We start from the raw sequence: 22493 nt of genomic DNA, 5'->3' as shown, positions 1-22493 counted from the left end.
TCTTCAGTTTTACTCCGCAGACCGTAAGTTTCTTGCCTTTTCGAAAGCCAAAGCTTGTGCCGAACACTATCCAGAGTCTGTGTGAACTCACAGAGACAGAAGGTTGGCGAAGAGAGCCCGGGGACGCTGGCACATCTGAAGGGCATCACCATCATTACTGCATCATAACAGACGACTGTAAAAGAGAAAAAATACCCATCATGCCCCAGACACGGGCACACTACTGTCGGTTTACACAGGACACAGTTTACAGCCAGAAATAATGATAATGAGCCACTTCGAATGAACATTCTGCTTTTTTCAAATCTTTGTCATGAAAAATAGATAAATGATAAAGGGTGAAGGAATTCATTTTGGAACGAACTATTACAGTATGAGGAGAATATTTCTGTTTGAAGTGAAAGGTTTTATCTCAGACGAGAGCTGAATTGATCTGTGATTCTGGGAAACCTCATGATCAATAACGATAACATCATCAGATGGGCACGATCATGTGATTCTTCTGTAGAGATGCTCGACTCCGCCCCCCACACAACTCATTCATCACACAATTTATTCACGTCCTTCAACTCAGGATCTCATAAATGTGCAGTTTTATTTCTATAATCACGCATAACCTCTGTGGTTTGCGTTCTGGTGTGAAGGTGAAAGGGAAGCATGAATCATGTTAAGAGCAGGAGCGGCGGGGTCTCGAGGAGAGAGAAATGAAATCCAAACGTGATAAAGATATCCAGCGCCTCTGAAAGCCACATGATTTGTGCTCTTTAGTTTTTAGCACATCTTTATTTAACCGTGAGAGTGTGTGAGGGTCTCCCGTGAACAGATGGGGGATGTTTTCCACAGACAGAATGGATTTAGGGACGTGTGAGCTCACTTCTGTGTTTTCCTCGATACGGCTGAGGCGTTTGAACAGGGATGTATTCAGCATGACTGATTATTTCTTCTTTTTCATGGTTGTGGCCGTAAAGTAAGAGTTCCCCCTATAACGCCTGTCATTGACTTGACCATAGTCATTTATTCCTACTGTGGAAAGTGGTTGAACTTTTCCTTTAACAGGCTTCAAATCTGGAATTAGCTGAGATTCTGAGATTTGCCTCTTGAAATAGTTTTCTTTTACAAGCGGATACTCAACTCTTGAATGATAAATCAGATATCTGTATACACGCTCCGGTACATCACTGCTCTTCTTAAAATCGGTGTTTCTCGTTTATTGAGGAAATGTCATGTTCAGTGACGATTAACGTGTACAATACAATCATTGCATAAATGCTTTTAATTCATTATTAAATAAATTACTAAATAAATAGTTTGTTCTTTAATGCTGGACAGTCTTGAAAATCACACAGAATAAAGCTAAATTAATGTCAAATAAACACACTGACTGCACAAAATGCCTTTTTTTCCTTTTGAAAAACAGTTTGTTTGTTTTCATCAGTGATGTCAGGTCAGAATAAATGAACATCACGGGATGACTTGTGCTCCAGAAGCCATTAGTGATAGAAGCTCTGCACTGAGAACACTGAGAGACGTTTTAAAAGTTGAAAAGTTTTAAGAGACGGTAAGAGATTTTCGGAGCCATTTACCTTCTGCTCCATTGAAAAGTCTCAACCATCAAGAATAACAATAAATAATACATCAGGTGCAACGTTTTAGATCCAACACAATAATAACAACTCGTCACAAGTGCATCAGCCCGGGATGAATTATTCATGAGAATGTAGGAGACCCCGAGTTGACTTCTCTATAAACACTTACATTCACCGGACAAATTCAGAACTTATACTGGGTCTGTTTTTATAATATACCGAAAATGCAGCACATCCGATTTCTATTCGGAATATTGAAACTTCTTCGTGACTAAAAGCACCTTTGATCTCTCTCAGCGATGTTTGGAATATTCCAGCAGGTCCGATCTGTGATCTGCATTGATCATCCAGACCTTTCGCTGAGTCTGAAGATCCGAGCCGCAGAGGATTATTATAAATGATCAGAATAATTCAGAGGTCAAAGCAGGTCAGACGACGTCTGAAAGGTTTCCGTCACTTCAAATCGCAGGATGAGATGCACCCGCATACATTATACGGAAGTGGAAATACACACACAGTAGATGTATGAGCGGGGGGGTTTTATTGCATCAGTCAGAGGTGAGTGCAGATGAAACACATCTGACATCTCTGGAGGAATGTCATCATCAGAAAGCCAAGCATTAATTCACTCAGAGCAGGTCTGAGATCAGGCCCAGGCTCCACACAAACAAGATCACGCAAAATATCATCTTCAGATTGTAATGATGTGAAAGACATCTGTGTGTTTGTGATGGATTCTCCGTGTACTGCCTTCTACAGCAGAGATGGAAATCTGATTCCCATTCCAAAAATTGACTCGAGACTTCCTTCATAAATAAAAGATTGCAGAATAACACAAATCTACAGTCTGCACAGAGAACTTTGCGACGCGGTGTTCTCTCTGTTGCTCTGTAACAAAGTCTCTCGTTTGCTTCTGTGTTCTACTGAAAAAGAATCAACTACAAAATATACATTCAAACCAAGTCTTGACCCACAAGTGCATCGCGTTGCTTTTTGAGAACAGCAGGAGGAAAGATATTCTGTGCATGCAGAAAGTGTGCACACTGCACACTATATAGCCTCCTGCGAACAAGTGCACTGCCAAAATATAATCCGTCGAGCATGTGGTTACATTAGAAGAAGACAGTGAGGTGTGTGTGTGTGATGTGTAACGAGACTAATCTCCCATCATTGAAAGCTAATTCGCTGCCATGCACTATCTAGTGTGCGCTGCTGAGGGTTCGTGACCGGCCGCATCACATGCCTGCTCATTGGCTGCCAAATAATTACTCACTTAGTATGCAAATGAGCGTCACAAAGCATGACCTTTGAAAAGCAGGAATGTAAATGTCGTGTTTCGAATAAAGGAGCCGTGCGTGTTTGTTTGGGCTTCTGTTGTTTGTTTGTCAATCAAATGCAATGCATCCACTCCACGCAGAAAGATTTCGTAATGACACGCTACGCAGGCAAGCTGCCAGTTTCATTCCTGAAAATCACATCAGCCCATAATACAGCAGCTGCGGCGTGTCACGCGCAAACCCGGTTAAAGATTGTGTTGCTTTGATGTAGAATAACCTGACTCAAGGGCCACGAAACAGCTCTGGTGCTTGAGCGAGATGGTTTGAGAAATGATCTCGATCTTCTGTCTCGAAGTGACTGGAGCTTGGTTTTGTTTGTTAAGCTGAAAATGACCGTCTAACTTTTATTCATCAACTTCAGTACATTTGTCTTGAAATGGATGTTTATCATAATGCTCTTTGATCATCAACAGAAGAAATAATAGGGGGGAAACACACATTTAATTGCCTAAGTTTTTGTAAACATTGAAACTGAATTTGTGATTACCACAGTTTAGGACCCATATATTTCATATGTTCATGGGATGTTGATGGTTTGATTTTCCTATTCAAGGTCACAAGAATACCGCGATATTCATTGCGTCGACATCACGTATGTACATTTCATCATATTTTCATGTAGTGTATTTATTTATATGACAATAATAGCATCATTTATATTTTCACAGGGAAAGCTGTGTGGTTTACGTCAACACCTGCACATTCTCATTTTAAGAGGGCTTGAGTTACCCCGGTAACACACACGCGCGCACAGGCGAGGGCGCGCGCGACCGACAGCTCCGCTGAAGTCATGTTCGTTCAGAGAGTCGGTTCGTTCGGATCTTCTTTTAATAAACCGTTTCAGCTACGCAATTCATCTTTTCGTTCCGTTATGATGGAAACCTGTTCCCAGTGTGACATCTGAGGTAACTGTGTTTATCGTTGTGTTTTATTAGTTTATATATCTCACAGTATGTACTGTTTGATCGTCATTAACGAAACCACTCCCACTATAATTAATCAGGCTATTAATGGTTGTTCACTTTTTTATCGCAGTTTCATCCCTCGCACAAGCTGATTCACAAACGCTCGCGATCGAATCGGTTCAGTACAAACGATTCGACTCGCGAATCGGACCTCAGAACCGGGCGCGATCGAACCCCTCCCAGTCACTCGCGAACATCAGCCAACAATCTGCAGGATATGTGAGACGTTCTGAGACACGAGGACTGATCGCGTGCACCAGAAGATGTGTGAGGATGTTCAGCATCACGGATGCGGAGAATCACGAGTGTTTGTGTCGCAGGTAAGAGACACGCATGTCGCCTGTTGCACACACACACACACACACACACGAACGCACAAACACACACACTGGACGTGCATTCATATGTGTCGCGTGTACACTTTACTACGTGCATTTTGTTGCATTTTGATATCTGCAGAACATGCTTCTCATATGTGCGTGCAGAATAAAATGAGATGATTTGCATTCGTGTCATCTGCATCTTCTGAATATCGTTTGCCATCATTAATGGTTTTTCATGTGGAGTTTTGGGTGTGTGATTGATTGTTTAAACAGTTGTTGATTCATCTCTTCTAATGTAACATTAACACTCATGCGGATTAAATCCACACTGATCTTGTGTTGACTCGGGTGTGGAAACATCATCTGTGATGTCGAAAATCGCTCTCCGTTGGTTTACAAGGCGAACAAAAGTTATTCACAATCGTGTGTGTCCGTGTTTGTTTGTTGTGAGATGGTGATGTGCAGACTGTAAGGGTCAGACATAATGTCTCATCTTCTAGGATTTAATCCATCCGATCAAAGCTTTCAGGCTGCTCATATATGTGATTGCATTACTGTTTGATGTGTTGTGATTTCATTCTTTTCAAACCTCTGCTCGACACTTCCATTCTCGTGAGCCTTAACACAAAATAAAATAAAACAAAATACCCTTTTCATTTAAAATACATCCGCTATTGAATTACAGATACATACAAAATCGTTTTATTCAGGCACTCTCACAGGTTCCAAGTTTACTTAAATTAATCCGAGCAAAAATGATTGTAATAGTCATTATGTCTTCTAAATGCATTGATGTGAAATGTAAATGTTCCTCATTTGCATAATCTTCAGATTATGAGCCGTAATGTATTATAATGACTGTAATGATGATAAAAGCTTTATGATCAGTTTAACTTTCCTTAGGGATGTGAATGAGATCTGCGCCTGATCATTTGCACCAATGTATATTAATATCATAACATGATTTTTCTACATCTACTCTTATCCTTTAAAGTGCAGGATTTGCAGTGTGGACTTGTCATATACTTCAGATCATGAGATGGTTTAGAATATAAAATATTCATCTTGCATGAAAAATCATCTATATATATAATTCCAAAAATGTTTTTTTGTTGTGCATTCAAATTAATGTCAATCAAACTGCAGTTGGCTTGTTTTGATTTAAGCCATAATAACAAAAGCCATTGTTTTGGAACAAAACACTTCATATACTGTATATATATATATTTGCATTTGTGGTGTAGCCTACATCCAGCATGGAGTTTGTCATCAATTTGTGTAACATCAATAGCACCCGTAATTAAACTGGTTTTGACCAGTTATTTAGATTTCAACAAGAATTCTTTTAGGACCTATATAGGACCTTGTAGTTTCGACTTGTCAGTCACACAGTAGAGATGTGTGTGAGCTGTCTTCAAACAGAATATCCCGTGAGATGTATGGAATACCATTACATCAGCTGAGGACTCACACACACACGGAGAGAGAGAGAACAGGGCAGGTGAACTTTACTCAGAACAGATCATTCTATCAATAAATGAAACCACATGCTGTATTGAGTTATTCGATGTGTCTTTCAGTTCTGGATTTGGACATCATGTCACACGCGTGATGAGGTTAACATGTTTTTCTGCAGTTCAATGATTTCCATAATAACTCTGTGTGCTAAACTGAGCGCGCTCAGGCGGCGAAATTCCATGTGATGAGTTATTTACATGAGCCGTGATGAATGTCACGAATGAGAGAAGCATGTGTTTGGTGTGAATGCGTGTTAATTATAGCCCGTGACCTGAACCGCGTGTTACAGCTCTGTCAAGTCGTCTGCATGTCAGAATATATCGCGCAGATACCGAATGAGATTCGAGCACTCGAAGCGGTCTTTTTTCATGTTGAAATACTTTCTGTCGTGCACGTGCATTTGAACAGTTTAAACGCCAAAATCTCCCTGTGGTCTTCCCTCGCAGGTTTAAACGCACGATGAGCGCCGCCGGACGCTTTTCTCCAGAGACCCGAGGTTCGTGCTGACGGCCATGGGGCTCCGGTGATCGCCCCGGGCGTCGGTTCGCCGGCGTCAGGAGCATGTCGAGCGCCCGTCAGCATGACGCCGTTGGACCTGTGGCTTTCGCGTTCCATCCCCATGTGTCTTCTGCTCCACAGTCTGGTTCTGATGGCCCTCTGCCTTCCGTCGGCCAGCACCTGTCCCAAAGGCTGCACCTGCCAGCGCTCCGAGAGCCCCCCGCACGGCCTCAACGTCACCTGTAGCCTGTCGCGCTTGAAGGAGATCCCGCCCGACGTGCCGCCGGACACGCAGCTGCTGCAGCTGGACAGGAATCACATATCGCTGGTGCCCGACCGCGTCTTTCACGGCTTGAGGATGCTGCGGAGGCTCAATCTGTCGCACAACGCCGTGGAGACGCTCGGGGAGGGGGCGTTCGTGGGTCTGGAGGGCTCTCTGGAGGTCCTGGACCTGTCTCACAATCGCATCACCAGCGTGCACAAGGACGCTTTCGTGCGGCTGAAGGCCCGCGTGCTGGTGGACAACAACCCGTGGCACTGTGATTGCGCTCTGCAGCAGGCGCTGGGCGGCATGGCGCACAACCACGAGGCGGCCACGCGCGTCCTCTGCCGGAGCTCCGAGCTTAGGGACCAAGAGGGCCAGCCGTTCTTGGCGGTGGACGCCGATTTGTGCAACCTCGCCAAGCGGACCACCGACTACGCCATGCTGGTGACCATGTTCGGCTGGTTCGCTATGGTCATCTCGTACGTCGTCTATTACGTACGGCAGAACCAGGAAGACGCCAGGCGACACCTCGAGTACCTGAAGTCCCTTCCTAGCAAACCCAAGAAGCCGGACGAACCGGAGGACATCAGCACGGTGGTGTAAGATGGTCAGCTGGACTTTACAGCACGCGTCTCGATGTGGTTCGGTGTCTTCTCTTTTCCAGTGTGCTTTCTTGTGTGTAGAACAGTTCGTGATACACGACCGGCCGAGAGAGTCGTGGCGTTTCTGTCGTCCTGTTTAATAGCCACCGCCGGCGTGAGGACTTCCCGTTTTCTATTCTAATATGTCGTACGCTTGTCAGTCGTTCGTGAGCGGTACAGGGATGTTGAGAAATGAAATCTCAGGTGTTGATAGACTCCAGTGATTTGTAAAAACCCCACCCACGTTTTGATGCCGCGACGTTTTGTAAGACAAACGATAATCCAGGCGTGTCAGAAATGCACGTTCGCTACAATCATTTTACAAACCCTTTATTAGCCGAACGCCGGCGAGGAAAGTCGTCTTACAAGTGTTATCGTGACACCCCGCTTTATTTGCACATCTTTGTTGAATGGTCACATGATGTCGTTCGTCAGTAATGTTAGTCGTGACACTCGTTGTATCCCGCGGGCTCGTGTTAGTCAGGTGTCGTGTCATCTAAAGGACGGTTCGGATGGCCGATGTGTTTTAGTTCAAGAGTTTATTACCTTCGCATAAACTTCCACCTGTGAAACGGAGCTGTGGTGTGTAATGAGAGCAGCTCTCTCTCTCTGTTATATTATTGTGTGTACTGTAATGTGCCGGGACGGTTATGAGCAGAAAATTACAGCTGTCAGTCTGTTTCTGGCCCTGGAGAACCAGAGAAGAGACGGCGGAGGAAATGAAAAACAGAAATGCAGGCCGCTCACACAGATGATGTCGTTGCACGATCTAGTGATCGTTTCAGATGATTCTTCATGATTTTACTGTATTCTCCAGTTTCCTCGACAAAAAATACCATGTTATTTCTGTTGTACATGCCCGAAATCATAGAATTGCATCCATATCCATATTATAACCATAGTACATGTCATATAAGAAAACTTGCTATTCATAGATGAACGTGTTTATTCAAGATTAAGAGGGAACAAATGTAAAAAAATGTTAAAAGCTTAGTTTAATCGACCGTCAGTCAGAGTATAGATGGATCTGATTTTCCTCCTGATGGAACATATGCAAAATGTCATGCCAGTACCACACCACATCATACAGAATAAGACCGTTGTGTGTTTTTTGTTATTTTGTCTTCTGTGTTCAGTAAAAAGCTGTTTGACAACACATTTAAAGACATATAACCATCAGTCGTTTAAAGGGATAGTTCACAAAAAAATGAAAATTCTGTCATCGTTTACTCAACCCTCATGTCATTTCATACCTGAACACAAAGAAAGATATTTGGAAGAATGTTAGCCAGGTTCATTACTGGAACATCATTGACTACCAGGGCTGGGAAGGTTACTTTTAAAATGTATTTCACTAGATTACAAAGAACATGCTTTAAAAAGTCATCCGGAACGTATTTTGTTTTGTAACTTAATCTTAATACTTTGGAATACTAATAAGGTACATGAAACAAAGGGATCACCAAACAGAGGACTTGGCTTTCCTCTGCTTATTATTTTAAACAACATCAGTTTTACAGTTTTACATCGTCGGACGTTATAGTCCACAATTGTGAGTGTATGTCTCACAATTCTAAGAAAAGAAGTAAAATGGCTGATTCAGGACAGTACTAAATAAAACGAGCATGCAATTTCTATGAACCCAGATCCCTCGTTTTGTTAAAATTATTACAATTTTGCATATTCGGCAAGGGAATGAACCTTATGAGCAGAACTGAAGCTTCTGCGGATTGTCAGACAATCACAGATTCACTGTAAACCCGAATAAACTAGTAAGTTTTGAGTTAGTTGTACTGTTGTTGACTCCTTTTAATTTTGAACAATTTTAAGTAAGCAAAACTAGTAAGTTTTGAGTTAGTTGTACTGTTGTTGACTCCTTTTAATTTTGAACAATTTTAAGTAAGCAAAACTAGTCAGTTTTGAGTTTGTTGTACTGTTGTTGACTCCTTATAATTTTGAACAATTAGCAAAGTAACTTTTTTTATTTACAGCTAAATAAATGAAAGGTCTTAAGACAACCTAAACAGTTCAGCTGCATCAACAATTAACAAACAGCCTTCACAGAGAGTGATGCAACACACACACACGACTGCTATTGCACCTCCCACAACCTAAGCATAAGCACCACTCTTCTAACCCCAAAAGTCAAAAACACAACAAACTCTTCTAAATATCAAAGATAATTGAACATTCATCATTAACAAGGCTTTTCCTTTCTAAAAACTCATAAAATAACACTTCATTTCAAAATTTACTTTCCTAATGCAGTCTCACGCAAAGCATGCTGGGAACTGAATTTCATTCTCAACAAATCATCTTGAATTAACTTGTTGAAATTAAGTTAAACTAACTCAAAAGTAAGAATTAGTTACAGGAACTCAAAACATTTAAGTTAGGATTTTTTTTTATATAAAATTAAGTTTACACTACTTAAACTGTTTAATTTCTTTGAACATTCGGGTTTACAGTGTTGTTGTTGACATTAATTGCCTGTTACAGTTTATATTAATGTTTACATGAGATTGACATTAAAATTACAAGTAATCACGTTGGTAATCTGAAATACTGTCATTTGATTACCACCCATTTAAAAGTAACTAATGAAATATTTGTATTTTAAGTACGGAACTAAGTCACATGTATTTCGTTACTCCCCGGCCCTGTTCATTACCATAGTAGGACAAATAAAATGGTAGTCAAAGGTGCCCCAGAACTGTTTGTTGTCCTAAATTCTCCAAAATATCATAACAGAACAAAAAAATGTACAATACTTTTTTCTACTGTGGTAATGGATGATGTCCCAGAACATTCTTCTAAATATCAACAGAACACAGACATTTATAGAGGTTTGGACCAATCTGAGGACGATTTTCGTTTTGGGGTGAACTATCCCTTTGATGATTGGTTGATTGATTGACAATGTAAACGTAACATCAGATCATCCTGAAGCGTATAGAAACATTAGAACAACATTAAAGTGACTTGATGGTTTGCGTACAGAAATCCCTTTAAACGTGTGTGTGTGTGTGTGTGTGTGTGTGTGCGCGTGTGTTTGAATGTATTGATGGAGTGTGTTGTATTGTGTGTCTGCAGTTGTATCGTGATGTTTTTAATGCAGATTCACACTGAAGCATGCTGTAGCCAAGGACACGCGGAGAGATGTTTCTAAGTGCCTGAAATACACATCTATAACTCTCTCTCTCTCATACTTCCAGTTACTGATCACTTTCTTTTGAACGTTCAGTCTTGCCGAGCTCGAGTCTACCTGATCTGAAATGAGTCTGTACTGCAGAGAAAACACAAATGATGTTAGTTATGGGTAAAGGTTTCATTGATACGTTGTTTTAACTCTCCGTCACATGGTTGGTGTTGATGTTTTGACACATGTCACTTCCACACCGTTGCAGAAAAATCACAGAAGTAATAGACTGATGAAATTTCACCATGGTTTCACTATAGTAACCATAGGTTTTTAAGTTTTATGTGTTTGAAACCATAGTAACCACACATTTACTATGGACTCATCACTAACAAAACAGGTTTAGTTCACTTTTACTCTAATCAAACCATGGCTCATTGTCTCAAGGGTAATAATCAGCTCGGATGAAAAAGCAGAGCAGTCTGATGTATGTAGCGTCAGTGTTGTTGGTGTAATGATGGCAACGGTAAAAATGTTGATTGTGTGTGTAGAGATTCATGCATGGACACGCATCATGTGACAGAGAGACGGTACTCAACACGGCTGCAGCATCTCTCTCTTCCCATGTTCTTGGTATGTTTTATGATATACATGAAACTCTCTTCTACTCCAAAAGTTATTAACCTTGAAAATGTTCATTAAAGTGATGACTAATGGTACAGGACAGTGTATGCGCATGATGTAGAGAAACTGAAATAAAAGATTTATTCACTCTGTTGAGGCTATTAATGGGCTCTTGTTTTTTTCAGCTCGTTTCCAAACCCAGTGAGCTGCCTATGTAGGTGGTATTTTAAGGTACAGTTCGGCTTATCCATGAGAAATGCATGCATGAACTTGTAAGACATCAACATTTTTGAACAGCGTTGTGATTTGTGATGAAGGCACTTCATGCTCACTTACGAGGTGCCGTTTCTGTTAGGGTGCTTTCTATGCAGGCAGCTCACTGGGTCGATGTGCGATGTAAACTGTATGTGTGTTACTGTATTAACATTAAACCTTTAATTCAAATATAACCAATATGCAGAAGCAAAAATATCATGAAATCCCCAAAACACACACAAGTGCCCAGTGTTATTCTTCTTTTAGGGAATAATACGCCTCTAAAGTGGCAAATTTGCATCCAGTGGCAATTCTCTGGCTGTGAGATAAAAACTGGAAGCTCATGAATAAAACGCAGCCAGAATTCTGACAGGAGGCCAAAACTGAAGAGACTGAGATGAAAACAAAAGCAGAGGAGAGGAGGCTCGTGGTGAAAGCGCCGGTGGTTGTCTGACACCGACAGCTGTTGTTCTTTTCATATGAAGCGTGGACACACATTAGCGTCTAAACCGGCCACAAATTGAGTCTATTTTTGAGGCGGTTTTGTTGTGCCTCATGGTCAGCTGCTGAACGTGAGCTTTCTGAGAGACACGTGCGAGACAAACAACGACATCTGTAAGAGTTACAGAATTCTTTCTTATGAATGTGATGGTTTCATGAGCCGTCTTATGATACACTAGCAGTCTGAAAGAATATCACAAAAATATGTGGACATCTAATAATGTCAGAATGTTATTGCATTCGAGAACCAGTGTCATGAACTAACGCTGCGAGAGCTTTTCTCACAATCACACTTTTCTGAGTTCGGTTTTTTTATGTGATTTTATTGGATGTGTGCGGTTACACTTTTAATAAAAGGTGCTTCGAAAGTAGGTCTTCGATGCCATAGAAGAACCTTTTGGTCTCATAAAGAGCCTTTAACATCTGTAAAAAGGTTCTTCAGATGACAAAAGAGACGCTTCTTTAAAGAACCTTTGACTGAATGATTCTTTGTGGAACCAGAAATGGTTCTTCTATGGCATCGCTGTGAACAACCGTTTAAGCACCTTTATTTTCAAGAGTGTTGTGTTCAAGTTCACACAGGTGTTAATCATCACATTCACTAAAGACATCATTTAAACCAAACCGACTTTTTAAAAAAATGTTTTCTTTGAAAAGTGTGCTTGGGCCGTTAATGAGATAAATGACACTTTTATATTTGTCCACTTTAACAAGGATCACTACTTGTTTTGTTTATTAAAACGTCTTGACAACTTTTTTCAGGGGGAAGAACCTTCAAAGGAGAACGATTCGCAGGTGTCTGTTTTACCTGTTGTTTAGTTTGTGTGTTCTAAATCATATTTAATTGCTAAACCGCTTCATAAATTTGAATGAGTTTGCGTATTTATCACCTCAAATGTTCCTTCATTGTGAAACAAGTAAGTATTTGAGGATTATGAGGTTAATTACGAGGCGGATCTGTAGGAAGCTCTTTATGTCTTCAAACAGCATCTAATTTCATCTCGACTCTTTAAACATTTTCAGAACTGCCAAGAGCAAAGTGCTTCGACACTTCAAACGGACTCTGAGTTTAAAATAGCCGTGAAAACCTTGAGAGGAGATCATGTGTTTGTAGAGACATCTCAGTTATTACAAACACTGACACAAACACGTCCAGGTTCGAGTTCAATAGAGATTTACAGAAAGGATATCTCATATCACCGTGTGGTTTTGCTCATACGTGATGAGATGTTCTGTGAGCAGGAATGAAGTGTGTCATGTACAGTACAGAAGCTGCTATAGTTTCTGTCTCTAAATATGCGTTCGGGGCATATTTGAAATCTCCTCCTGATGTGTGAGAGGCAGAAGATGAACATCGGCTTTGACTGCACGTCATGTGGCGTCCGGATCCCGAGCAGGTTCAGACACGTTTACATTTAATGAGAGTTTTGTGTGGAGTCTGAAATCACAGATGTGTGTTTGGACGCCGTGTGGAGTCCCTGTGGATGCTGGAATCATGTTTGTCTGTTCTATAAATATAACACCAGCCTGAGAGACAGAAACTGAGCGATCACAGAGAGCATCATGTGTTTCTGGACGGATTGATACAGTAGACAGTGATTTTACAGCTCTGAGATCTTTTACAGTAAATCTATCTGAGATCTGGTGATCTGTGTTGCGGTCGTTCAGGAGAGACCCGTGAGAGTACTGGACTCAAGAGAAAACCCGAGAGGCAGGAGTAGGAGGACAGTTCACCCAAAAGTGAACATTCCTTCAGCATTTATTCATCCTCGTGTCATGTCAAAACTGAGTTTCTTTCTTCTGCACAACACAATGAACCACTGAGACATTTTTCAAAATATCTTCTTTTGTGTTCCACTGAAGAAAGAATCACATGCAGATTTACAAGCACATGAGGAGGAATAAATGATTTTTCATATCATTGCTGTCTAATAATTACGTTATGAATGAGATGTGACTTATTTCAGGTGGGAACCCTTTCGTGTGTTCCCATGATTCTTTGAGTTTGAGATTCCAGCTCATGAATAGTGTTTGAATAAAACAAGGATTCATGCTGAAGTTTTGACAACACGTTATTTACATTTATGCATTTGGCAGACGCTTCGACTTACATTGCTTTATCCCATACATTTATACATAGGCATGTGCAATCCCTGGGATCGAACCCACAACATTCTCTGGGATCACTGAGCTACAGGAAAGCTATCAAGAGATTCTCTACGTTATCAAGAGAATCCAGTCTGAAAAGTTGACGATTTACCCTTTTATTAAACTATTCATCTAATGACAAACCACATCTCACTCCAGCGATGAATGATTCATTTCTGAAATGAAGCCTGTGTTTTCTAATGAATGCTTTTGTGTGAAGCTGACACTCATGCAGATCATCCAGAATATTCCACTAATGAAGACAACTCTTTACAATAACAACTCTAGCCCCTACCTACATAACAGAACTTCTACCACACTACAAGCCATCACGCTCTCTAAGATCTCAAAAAGACTCAAAAGACTTTTGATAACACCTAGAATAACTAAATCCACCAAAGGGGGCGGAGCTTTCTCATACGTAGCACCTAAACTCTGGAATAGCCTTCCCCATACTATTCCAGGGTCAGACACACTCTCCCAATTTAAATCTAGATTAAAGACACATCTTTCAGCCAAGCATTCACTTAATGCTAAATATGCTAAATAAACCACCAGGAGACTGCATTTATTAGATACTATTTACTAGAATAATCTTGATTGTTCTATAAACACCATGAGCTGTGCTGTGTTTTACCTTTTTTTGTGTGTTTTTCAGTTTTTCTTATTTCCTCCTGTAAAGCTGCTTTGGAACAATGCACATTGTGAAAAGTGCTATATAAATAAAACTGAATTGAATTGAATAACGTCTCTGAGGACACAATGGAAAAAAAACAAGAACAAGCAATGATGTTTAATGAGATTTGTTTTCCTGTACATTTATTAAAGGGTTCACTCAAAAATATTATTTCGTCTTTTTTACTCGCCCTATTGTGTATTTCAGCAACTGTTGGGAAGAGTCTGTAGATGTACATGAATGTAGATTGTAGAGCTCAAATAATCTGGATTTGTAGTTCTAAACCAACTTACTCTGTATTTAATTTCTAACGACATTTTAGACCCTTTTCAGTCTGGTTTTAAGGCCAAGCACAGTACTGAGTCCGCCCTTTTAAGAGTGACAAATGACATCTTATTATCAGTCGACTCTGGTCAATGTGCAGTCCTTGTGCTGCTGGATTTAAGCGCAGCCTTTGATACTGTGGACCATCGCATTTTGTTAAATAGATTAAACCATGAGGTCGGTATCCGTGATGCTGCTCTAGACTGGTTTGAGTCTTATCTCTCAAATAGGAGTATATCTGTTGATTTGGAGAATTTTCATCATCCCCAGTGCCGATCACCTGTGGGGTGCCACAGGGTTCAATTTTGGGTCCAGTTTTATTTTCCTTTTACATGCTTCCCCTACGCTTGATTCTTGAGCGTCATAAGGTTTCCTATCACATCTACGCAGACGATACCCAGCTCTATTTACCATTAGATTCTGGCAGAGACTCTGTTCTTTCTCTGCTAGCATGTCTAAAGGATATTAAGGAATGGATGGATGAAAAGTTGAATGAAAAAGTTGAGGTTATCCTGTTTGGCTACAAATCGCTGACTGACAAATACAGTGTAATTTTGGGACAAATAATCACTCTTGTCTTACAAATCTGTTGGTCATTTAGATCTCATCTGTGATTTTTATTATTATAAAATAGACAGAGTGACTCTGTCAGTGTTGTTTTTACCACCGTGTTGCGTAAGTTCTGAACGACTCACCTTTCAGTGGGTGTAAGTTTAAATTCACACACCGGATTAGAGTACACACCTACATCCGCCTCCCGCCTCCATCCTCCATGATAAAACACTGCCCAGTGTATCTCCACTGACAATGACAAACATGTTTTCATGTTCAACAAACTACACGTTTGTTCCACTTACATTCAAAAGACAAAACACAAGAACTGAGACTGAAATGAGTTATGAAAGAGAAATAAAAGGTTCCTCTGACCTGCATGTATCATTAACAGGTTTTGTTTTCATTTACAATTTTAACACATGTAACCTGGCTGTTTTCTTCCGGTCCGTTGCTGGTTTTGAAGTGTCGTGGCAGGAGAAATGTGGGCATAAAATCTGAATGCTTGGCTGTTTGTGTGTTATTGTAATGTATTTTTAACACTGCAACAGGAACAGAGGTTGCGTGAGTCGTCCATGGCAACACACGTGATGCTGAGCTGTGTGTTTTAACACCAGGAGAATCTGTGAATCTCATGTGGCTTAAAGCACTTTCACATCTCTCTGCATGTTCAAATTGTGCTGTGTCAAACATTTGAATCCACATTCTGAGAAGAACAGTGGTGTAAAGAGTACCTGAAAACCATACTTGAGTAAAAGTACAGATACCTTGCAGCGAAAACTACTCCATTACAAGTTACAAGTCACCAATTCAAAAATGACTTCAGTAAAAGTCTTCGAGTATCTGAATTGAACAGTACTTGAGTATTTTACTCGTACTGAATGTAGGCTCAAAGCAGCACTAGTCTTCAACACTTAAGAGACACATCAGTGAAAAACAAGAAACCGTTGATTCATGAGGAGAGCAATCACATTTATTTTCTTAAATCTAGGGCTGTCAATCGATTAAAATATTTAATCGCATGATTGTAATGAGTTAACTCGTGATTAATCGCACATTTTTATCCGTTATAAATGTACCTTAAATGAATACTTTTCAAGTTTTTAATACTCTAATCAACATGGGCATGGACAAATATTGATGCTTTATGCAGATGTATATTGTTTATTATTAGTGAAACCATACTCAACATGGAGCATGAAGACTAGACATGTTTCAAAGGTCATAGATGTTTTTCAAAGAACTTGTACATGTCTATTAAACGCATGAAAAAAAAAAACCCAGGAAAAACACAGGTTCCCATTACTTCTTTCTTTGCACTGAGCTATTTACTTACACAAGCATGTTTACATTTTCGCAACTGTGATAGCTCGGTGGAGGCTGTGTGCAATGTAAGGCATATGATCGAACGGAAGCTGCCTGGCCGCGGCAATCATGTTGCGTGCACTATCGGTGGTCAGTGGGCTAATTTTGAATTCAATATCCCACTGTCTGGATACCTGCAGAAAGTGCTCAGCGCAAACGTTAGCATAGTGCCTCTTGTCTGTCTTCATAAAGGTCAAAGCGGACGACCGTAGTTTCCAGTGTGTGTCAAAATAATGAGCCGTGACCCCCAGGTAGCTATGGTTACTGAGGGAAGTCCAGTAGTCTCTGGTGAGCGCAACCGTGTTTGTCTGTCTTATCGCCTCCTCGACTTTCGCTTTCTCCTCTTCGTAAGAGTCGTGAATCTTGCTTGTAACAGTGGCTCTCGAAGGTAGTTCATATGTGTAATCGTTAGATGCGATGCGAATAATTTCAAGTAGACCCTCGTCCTCCACTACATTAACTGATCTGATGTGGTGAGTCTTGCTTGTGGTGTTGTCCATCCGTCTCTGCTGAAAACAATCTAGTGTGGTGTGCCGCGAGGAGGAGAGAGCTCTCTGCGTCCAGTTGTATGCTTCGCAATCGCATCAAGTGATATTTTAAACTCTACGTGCTGCGGTGATAGCTTAATTCACATCGACAATAAATGCAGATCACTTTAGTCTTGTCGACAGAACCATCAGACATCGTTTTATATATGAATTTTATGTTCAGAGACCTATTTATTTCTCCATTTCTGTTTGCGCTGCATCGTTTACTTTCTCAAACTACGGGCAAGGCCAAGAGTCAAACAGAAAATGCGGCTGCGTTAATCGCACGTTTAATAAAATTAGTGCCGTTAAAGGAATTTGCGATTAACGTGTTACACGTTAATTTTGACAGCCCTACTTAAAATCAAAAAAGAGTGAACACTCAAACACTTGCTAACCAAATCCAATGGTTTGACACCATAACTAACGTCTATTAACAAAAACTCAAGTCTCATTTAAGCTCAAGTGATCATAATAAACCAAACTCTTTCAAAAGGTTTCTTCAATATAACGGATAAATAAAATAATGTTAAGTCCAATTAAAAAGTCAAAGCCTTTTTAAACTGGACATGCTGGTTTTGGCCTCATCATCAGCTGCTGTCATGTCCTCATTTCACATAAACCGCCAGCGATTGACATTGATAACCCTATCCTAACCCTAATTGATAATGCACTCTTTATTCACATAAAGAAGCCATGTTGACAAGTTTTAGTAAGTAAGAGCAAAACCCACAAGATATAGTACCTTCAATGCCCTGTAAATGGCAATATTAATTCTTCTGTATCAAAAATAAACTGCCGCAAAAGAATGATAGGTACCAGGCGAAATGTAATGTGTAATTGCGTTATTCATTACAAATGTAGTGGAGTAAAGAGTACATATACTTGTTCAAAAATGTAGTCAAGTAGAGAGTAAAAGTTGCTAATATCTTTAATACTCAGTACAACTACAAAGTAGCCAAAAAGATACTTAAGTACAGTAACTAAGTACATTTACTCCAATACTTTACACCACTGGAGAAGAAGCCTGACAGGAGCTAACATTTCACTGAACGTCTGAAGCTTTTAGGTAGGTCTATTGAAGAGTTTAAACACACACACACAGCATATTTTAAGCAATGACAGCTAAATCTAGACTCTTTGTCTATTTAAAGCAAACAGCTTTTCCCCAAGTGCACAGCACCACACAATCCTTCTATTTACCAAGTGCACTGAGAAATGTCACCAGAATTACAATCCAACCGTGATTTATCTGACAACTTTACAGAACAAAAAGATTATATTTGATTCAGTCTGTCTTTGTTTGTTGTTATGCATCATATTCATTGTGTTTGACCTGTGTGTTTGGTCTCAATGGAAGTGATTTTGTGATGTTTACTCAAACCCAGCACGCCTAAATATATCTGTTTATAGCAAGCAAACATGCCATTTGGCACCTTCTGTCTGCTCATCTCTGCCTACTTTCTGTTTCTCAGATCTCACACACACACACACACACGTCCTCGTTTCTCTTTCCTTTGGCTCGGAGAGAAGTTGAGGTGTGAGAATGTTCACGTTTCTGTTTCTCCACATGCTCTGCATCTGATCTGCTCAAAGACAACATGACATCAAAGCTGAGAAATGTCAGACCTGCGTGTGATACAGAAAATACATCATCTCACATTATTACAACAGTATATGATCATATATAATGCCGGGGCATTTCTATGCAACCGTTAAGGTGTTTTTGAGTCCATGGAGTGCTGTTAGCGTTACCATAGTCTCACGTGGCCAGATCTTATTGCCGCTTTCCTTGGCCAAGGCCCGCCCGAGAGGCCATATGACCGACAGGTTAAGCAACCAATCACGTTTGGTAATAGAAGAAATGACGTATTCATTTCTAGAGCGCGTATTGGTCATCGTTTATTAAATCAATGTTTGTTCAGATTAGGGAAACATGAATCCGGTCTATGTGACAAGCGTGATCTTGCTGAAACCATCGAACATGTGTTAATATTATGTGAGGCATATAGTAGAGAGTAGTAGAGAAAGAGTTCAGTTATCGCAAGCATTAAGGATTCTGGGAGTAAATGATTTATCTACCCAGGTATTGTTAGGTAACGGCCCAAAACAATATCAAATTTATGAAGAATCGTTTAAGTTACTAAAAGACACTAATTTGATGAATAGAATTTAGGCCATTTTTCTTATCATGATGTACTCCACACTGCAATCCAGTAGGTGGCAGGAATGCACCTTTTAAGTTTGGTTTGCCAACCGCCGTTAAAAGTCAAAGAAGAAGAACCAATCACGTTTGGTTTTGTGCCGCGTAATGTTGTCGCCGCAGTAACAGATCGGTGTACATTCACAAACGTGTCAAAAGTTAACAGCAACAAAATGATTATGAGTTCATGCCGTGAACCTGGCATACTTTTGAGAATTTAAGCGTTTATAGCAACTGTTGTAAACACGGCAGCTTACTTCTTAGATCAGACGGCTTTGTGTTGTTTCCAGGCGGACCGTTAAAGAACGCGACACGCAACGTCTCCTGGAAATCCTGTGAAATTCAACCAATCAGATGACGACTTCACACGTGCTGAAGTGTTTCCAGAAAAGTGTGCCTTATGGCTGGAATACATTACAAGACTTTTAAAACCTGAACAGATTTATTTTAAACTAGACATCGTACACTTGCAGACTTTTTGAAAGTTTCAGATAGAAACACACCAAAGGCTCAAATACAGTCTGCAGATTTGATCAGTTAGTGTGTTTCTATCTGAAACTTTCAAAAAGTCTGCAAGTGTACGATGTCTAGTTTAAAATAAATCTGTTCAGATTTTAAAAGTATTCCAGCCATAACTGATCAAATCTGCAGACTGGCATAGACTTTCTGCAACAAGACTGAAAATCTGAGCAAAAGTCTGAGGCTGCGACTTACAAAAGCTCCACCTCAGTCATATACGTGTTCTCTGGAAATCTCAGATTTGTTGCGACGGTGGTTCGTCATCATGCAATGCCTCATTTTGTTGCTTTATTTTATTTTCTTAATCAGCGTTTGACTTTTGGGATGTCTTTTAGAAACAGAGAGATGTAAATGAAGTGGTGGAGAACACGCTGCCTCGCTTTCCAACTCCTCAAGAAGTCTTCTGGTAATTAATTTCTGTACGCCTCATTGAGGGCGGATTTGGCCTCGTGTATTTCCGCTAAATTAATATTTGCTTAATTGTGTTATTCAGGGCAGAGAGCCAAGACTGAGTGTTTGTCGTTCAGCCGGCAAAACTGCTTTACGGGGAAAGAATTCAAACGTGCCCACCTTTACAGAATAAAACATGATATAAGAAAAAGCAAAGGTCTGTCTTGCTGAAATCTCCTGGAGCAGAGCAGTTCTCGTCTGGCTTGTGCTATTCTCTCTGGAGAAAAACAAAGCGCAGGTTTTATGGAATCAATCAGCGTCTGATGGGAATTGAGGCTATAAAAAGAAAGTAAAGGGGAAATACCTTTATTCTGTGGCCGCACACAGATGAGGGGTTTTTCTCGCCTCATTCACCTCATTCACAGATGGTTTTCTCCAGCGTCTGATGCTTTCAGCCAGAAGCACGACAGAGAAACATCTGTTATGATTTCTCACATTAAAAAAGGATTGTGTTATTTTAAGGATTATTATCTCTGTGTTTCTATTGTCTTTCTCTTCCCGTGCCTTCTTCAACAGATCACATTTAAAGCCTTTCTATATCCACACACAGTATTTGGCTGCTAAAAGGTGTGAATGGTTTTGCAGTGGACTGGATTTAATCTGAATACATTTGCATAATTTAAAGAGATAAAAAAGCAGCAGGAGTGGATTCGTACAGTCTGATTGGTTTTTATTCCTTGTCAGTGTTTTCTGCTTGTCTGGTCAGGAGTCAGGATTTTTTAGCTATTTATTTTTTTATTTGCACACTTAAGCCACATTTTTCATTGCTTTAGATAGCAAAATATTTATATATAAATACTCTCTTTATTTGTCTGTCTGTCTATAAACGCATATGAATGAATATGAAGATTTTACCAAGGCTATTTATGACATATTCAACCTCTTTCAGATGACCAGACGGTTCAGAACACTTCCAGAGATTTGTTGCACAGGTTCAGATTCTGACAGCAGTTTATTCAAATGAGAGCTTTGTGAAATAAAGTAGAAGCATTCTGGTTCTTTAATAAGAAACGTTTGAGAGGTTGTGTTGTTAAGACCAAAGGACGAGTTCCTCAACCTCATTAAATGCAGAAAAGCGTCTGACATGGGTGTAAAACTCTTTACACAAAGGAAAACTGGACTCTCTCTCTCTCTCTCTCTCTCTCTCTCTCTCTCTCTCTCTCTCTCTCTCTCTCACTCACTCTCACTCACTCACTCACTCACTCACTCTCTCTCTCTCTCTCTGTCTCTCTCTCTGTCTCTCTCTCTCTCTGTCTCTCTCTCTCTCTCTCTCTCTCTCTCTCTCTCTCTCTCTCTCTCTCTCTCTCTCTCTCTCTCTCCTCTCTCTCTCTCTCTCTCTCTCTCTCTCTCTCTCTCTCTCTCTCTCTCTCTCTCTCTCTCTCTCTCTCTCTCTCTCTCTCTCTCTCTCTCTCTCTCTCTCTCTCTCTCTCTCTCTCTCTCTCTCTCTCTCTCTCTCTCTCTCTCTCTCTCTCTCTCTCTCTCTCTCTCTCTCTCTCTCTCTCTCTCTCTCTCTCTCTCTCTCTCTCTCTCTCTCTCTCTCTCTCTCTCTCTCTCTCTCTCTCTCTCTCTCTCTCTCTCTCTCTCTCTCTCTCTCTCTCTCTCTCTCTCTCTCTCTCTCTCTCTCTCTCTCTCTCTCTCTCTCTCTCTCTCTCTCTCTCTCTCTCTCTCTCTCTCTCTCTCTCTCTCTCTCTCTCTCTCTTCTCTCTCTCTCTCTCTCTCTCTCTCTCTCTCTCTCCCTCTCTCTCTCTCTCTCTCTCTCTCTCTCTCTCTCTCTCCTCTCTCTCTCTCTCTCTCTCTCTCTCTCTCTCTCTCTCTCTCTCTCTCTCTCTCTCTCTCTCTCTCTTCTCTCTCTCTCTCTCTCTCTCTCTCTCTCTCTCTCTCTCTCTCTCTCTCTCTCTCTCTCTCTCTCTCTTCTGTCTCTCTCTCTCTCTCTCTCTCTCTCTCTCTCTCTCTCTCTCTCTCTCTCTCTCTCTCTCTCTCTCTCTCTCTCTCTCTCTCTCTCTCTCTCTCTCTCTCTCTCTGCTCTCTCTCTCTCTCTCTCTCTCTCTCTCTCTCTCTCTCTCTCTCTCTTCTCTCT

At 40.6% G+C, this 22493-nt stretch overlaps 1 protein-coding gene across 1 annotated transcript; it reads left to right on the top strand.

Annotated features, from left to right (window-relative positions):
* Positions 1–4033: 4033 nt before the first annotated feature.
* On the top strand, positions 4034–11052 carry lrrc3b (leucine rich repeat containing 3B). Its single transcript, XM_057355362.1, has 2 exons — positions 4034–4208; positions 6176–11052. Exon 2 carries the CDS (start codon positions 6310–6312, stop codon positions 7093–7095), a length of 786 nt encoding a protein of 261 aa, XP_057211345.1. The 5' UTR covers positions 4034–4208; positions 6176–6309; the 3' UTR covers positions 7096–11052.
* The last annotated feature ends 11441 nt before the right edge of the window (positions 11053–22493 follow it).

This window comes from Triplophysa rosa, linkage group LG16, assembly GCF_024868665.1.
Source record: "Triplophysa rosa linkage group LG16, Trosa_1v2, whole genome shotgun sequence".
Lineage (NCBI taxonomy): Eukaryota > Metazoa > Chordata > Actinopteri > Cypriniformes > Nemacheilidae > Triplophysa > Triplophysa rosa.
Note: the sequence above shows the minus strand (reverse complement) of the source record. Positions and strands in the feature narration are given on the sequence as shown.